At 37.8% G+C, this 4,349-nt stretch overlaps 1 protein-coding gene across 1 annotated transcript in view; it reads left to right on the top strand.

Moving 5' to 3' along the window:
• LOC107102505 (vacuolar protein sorting-associated protein 4A) overlaps positions 1-4,349 on the top strand; it is a 13,409-nt gene that overhangs the window by 2,065 nt on the left and 6,995 nt on the right. Inside the window, exons 2-4 of the mRNA XM_015401836.1 lie at positions 2,145-2,256; positions 2,347-2,491; positions 3,564-3,625. Coding sequence (XP_015257322.1) covers positions 2,145-2,256; positions 2,347-2,491; positions 3,564-3,625 — 319 coding nt within the window. The remainder of the gene's footprint in view (positions 1-2,144; positions 2,257-2,346; positions 2,492-3,563; positions 3,626-4,349) is intronic.

Genomic DNA, 4,349 nt, shown 5'->3' with positions numbered 1-4,349 from the left:
AACTTCTCGCTACTGTTCTGTTTGCTAATTTAATTTCTGAGGAGCTTCAGCAGCAGTACTGTCGTCGTTGAACCAATATCTCAGGCACTGCAGATTTATTACAATGTGTCCTCAAATATCAGCCAAACCCATTTGCACATGGACAGATAAAAATCAATAAACCAAACATTACCTGCCACATATCTGACTTAATAACTATTTAAAACAACTATTTTCATTAATTTTAGACGGAACTATTCACATACTTATTTAAAACTACACTTACAATATTCACCACTGTTCTGCGCTATTTACCTTTTTCCTCTGAGCACGGAGCAGCCGGCTTGCTTCGATTCACAATGAATAATGAGATAGGGGGGTCTACGAAGGATACATGAGACCTATCCTTAAATTTTTTTGGGGGAGGCTGCATTCGTTGGCCGCATACGAAAGAGTCTTTGGATTCGGACAGCCCACGGCGCTGCGCTAAGACATAATCAGCCAACGATTCTGGTCTTTGGAGGACGCAGCCGCTGGTTTCAAACACAGCACACATTTCAGCTGATCTATTGGTATTATTAGACATTATTGCAATGGGTTTATAGTCACATGGCAACATGTGACTATGAGCTCATTCAAGTGGCTGGTGGATGCAGAGAGGAAATAAGAGTGGATCTGCCATAATATTATTATTCAGCTAAATCAAAACAAAACTGCAGTTATAGTTTTGCACTAAAATATATACATTTAACCATTTATAGGGCACTCAGTGAAATAACTTTGAAAATCAAAATTTCAAGCCAATACTGTTATTGGAATCCAGGACAACAACGTATTACCTTTGTAAGCTTAAAAAAATATTGATGGCAAAAATTAATGTCAATAACAAATATATTAAGAAAAACAAAAAAAAAGTGATTCTACAAGAAATTCATTAAAAACACTGAGAGTGAAAGAAACATGTTTTTTTTTTTTTTGTACAACATAACCTTAGAGGCATTAATGCTGATACTGGCTTACATTTCTTTAGTTTGCAAACCTAAATATAATTGTTAGCTAGGCTTATTAACTTGTTAACTTTTCAATTAGCTTTTTACCCTTTTTACCTAGCCATGTAGCAGTATCTTTGCTGAACTGCTGGATATAGATCTTGTGCTTCTAGACCTCACTGAGGGACGGTGGGGACTACATTTGTGGTGTATGCAAGTGATCAAAAATGGTGACTTGCCCTATGAAGGGTTAAAGGTAACTCATATCTCATAGAAACCCACAATCAGCCTCTAAATTTGTGTGTAGCGATGGACTCAGACCTGAACTTTAAGAGACTCATAAAGAATGGGGGGAAAAAAGACACATATTGCTTTCAAAAACTAGTTTTTATTTCCAACATCCCATTTAAGAGGTGACCTTAACTTAAAGGTCAAGCTTTAAAACATGCTTGTAAAATATTCATGTTTCACAACAACCAAAATAAAACCCACTAATGTTTGCAGCTCATGGGTTCACACAGAGATGGTTTAGCTTTTATAGATATGATGAGACATCTAAGAACAAAGTGATGAAATGATGACTTTCTAAGCAATGGAAGAACAAGTACAGCGTCCGTTAGAAGGTCTCAATTTTTAAACATGTAACCATCACAGACTAAAGATTTAAATAACTGATTTTTTAACGAATTAATGGTCCAACCTTTTTTGCTGCCATTTACCGTATATGCACCATCTAAGCTTACTCATGACATATCAGAGGAAATTAAATGAATAAACTGAATGTATAAAACTTTGTTTTGAAGTTCTGGTCGTCAGGAAGTTGGTACCCTCTATGTTCCAGATATTCCTGTCTTGTTTACAGCTAATAAGCTCTGCTGTTGAATGTAGCACCTAGCAGTCACTCAGGAAACATGTAAAGCAAGGACTTCAGTTTGGTTAAGAACATTTCTCATGCTCTATCACAAAGAGAAATAATCAAAATGATTTAGTTTGATCAAGAATCATTGTTACTCATATTCTATATAAGTTAAGAGGCTCAAACGAAGATTAGAGCCAAAGTAGAAATAGGCTGTTAAAGTAAAATGTTTTGAAGATTAGAAGTAGAGAAGTAGGTTAAGATCAAGTGTTAACAGTTTAAACTGGAAACGATCCATATTTATCCTCTATCTGCTTCAGAAAGCGATTGATCTCGTCACCAAAGCCACAGAGGAGGACAAAGCAAAGAACTATGAGGAGGCTCTGCGATTGTACCAGCATGCTGTCGAATACTTCCTGCATGCCATCAAATGTGAGTATTGCATCCTGACAGCGTTCTGGCTTCTGGAGGGACGGGTGTTGTTTCACTGACGTCTCTGTGTGATGTGTTCATGGCGTCCAGACGAGGCCCACAGCGACAAGGCCAAGGAGAGCATACGAGCCAAGTGTATGCAGTACCTGGACAGAGCGGAGAAACTGAAGGACTATCTGAAGAATAAAGACAAACAGGGCAAGAAGCCCGTCAAGGAGGCTCAGAGCAATGACAAGTATGGTGTTTATGTCTCCATAAAGCCTCTGTGTTTCTACAAAAATATCATTTTGTTACAACCACAAAACTTTGTACTTTATCAGGGTTTTACGTGAGAGGCAAAAAGAAATTTACCATTGAAAACTGAAGACATATCAGGAAGGAAGCTGTGAGGAAATTTAAAGCAGAGTCAGATGGTAAAACAGATTTTTGTTCAAGCATTTTAAAAGATAGATGACCAACATTATAAGGCGAATCTGGGGGGGAACGTGGGGGAATTTGTGGAAAGTCATTAATGAGAGGAGAAAAAAAACCCAGGAAGTTAGTTTAGGGTCACAGTGAACGCGGATGGAGTCCAGATGAACCAAATTAATAAAAATTAAGACTCCATCCGAAGCACAGCGGCTCCCATGTTAAAACATGGTGATTGCAGCCTGATGCTGCTCAGGTGGTGAGAAGAAAATGGGTGTTTAAACAGCTCAGTTGAGGCTATTGGAGGTTCCCCTCCCAGCAGGAACAGACCCTAAACATTCCCCTGGAACTATGCATCCATGTGTTGGAACAGCCTGATCACAGTACAGACCAATTCCTGAAAACTGACGCTCAGATTCTATTCATCTATTGTGATAAAGCTTGAGCTGTTTTGAGCAGAAGAATTAGGAAGCTTATATATCCTTATATCTTAGAAATGTTTCAAAATGGACAAAACCAAATACTTTGATTGTCGCTGTTGTGGTTAGTAGATGATGTAGAAATCTTTGCATGTTCAACCATTAGCAGGGATCATGGGTGGAGTCTGGAAACATTTTGTGGGTTGGAAGATGTAAATTTTGGGAACCTCTGCTATACAGCGTTGAATAAGGCTACTAACAACAAATGCATGCAACATATTTAGATTTTTGTTTGGAAAAAGCTTGAAAGACATGAATCATTTTCTTCCATTTCACACAGAGCTTTGAGTGACTTAGAAGTCCACACATAGCACGTTAAAGATTGTGGAGACGTTAAAGGGCTACCAATACCTTTACAAGGTGCTGTAACTGTGAACAGGCTTTGAGGTGATTGTAATTCCTGCTTGTTTTTGTTTTAAGGAGTGACAGCGACAGCGAGGGGGAAAACCCAGAGAAGAAGAAACTACAAGAGCAACTTATGGGTCAGTTAACTGCCAGAAAATTTGATCTGTTACCTCAAATCCAGACGGCCTCCCATCCCTCAGTGTTTCTGTGCTTTTTTATTATTATGATAACATGGATGGAAGAAAAAAAGAGTTTTTGGTTTTATTTATTTATTAGTTTTAGAATTACATTCTGTTTATGTGTAAAAGTACAACTGCCTTCCTGGTATCAACCTTTGTTTCATTGACTGAATTCAGCCTTTAAATGTTGGACTTGGCAACCGAGGCCTCATAGAGGCTCATAGAGCTGCACGCATGGACGTTTCAGATCACCTCAAACTCCCATTAAAGCGATTCCTTAAAATGATCAAAGCTCACTGTTTTTTAAAGTTTATATGTTTTTTTTTGTTTGTTTTCTTTTGCGGCAATGTTAAAAATGAACTGTATCGTTGTTTGTTTTTGTACCTAATTGCACAAGTTCAGGCAACTGAAATTATCAAAGGTTATTATCATAATATTTAATGGATACATTTTGAGTTAAAGCTTTTATTGGCGTCATAGTTTGTTAAAATAAATTCTGATTTATTTAATTACCTTTTTGAACATTTCACCCATTTTTCCTTTGACTTAACTCGGCTGCTTTGTCCAGGATAGGCCTCCATGAGAAATGCAGAAATGAGCAATTCTCTGAAGTCCAGCAGACTGAATAGAGCTCCTGTATAGTTTACAAAGTTAAGGCCTGAACACACCGGTTGCGTACGAC

This window comes from Cyprinodon variegatus, unplaced genomic scaffold (genome assembly GCF_000732505.1).
Source record: "Cyprinodon variegatus isolate N-32 unplaced genomic scaffold, C_variegatus-1.0 Scaffold1266, whole genome shotgun sequence".
Lineage (NCBI taxonomy): Eukaryota > Metazoa > Chordata > Actinopteri > Cyprinodontiformes > Cyprinodontidae > Cyprinodon > Cyprinodon variegatus.
This window is presented reverse-complemented; position numbering and strand designations above follow the sequence as displayed.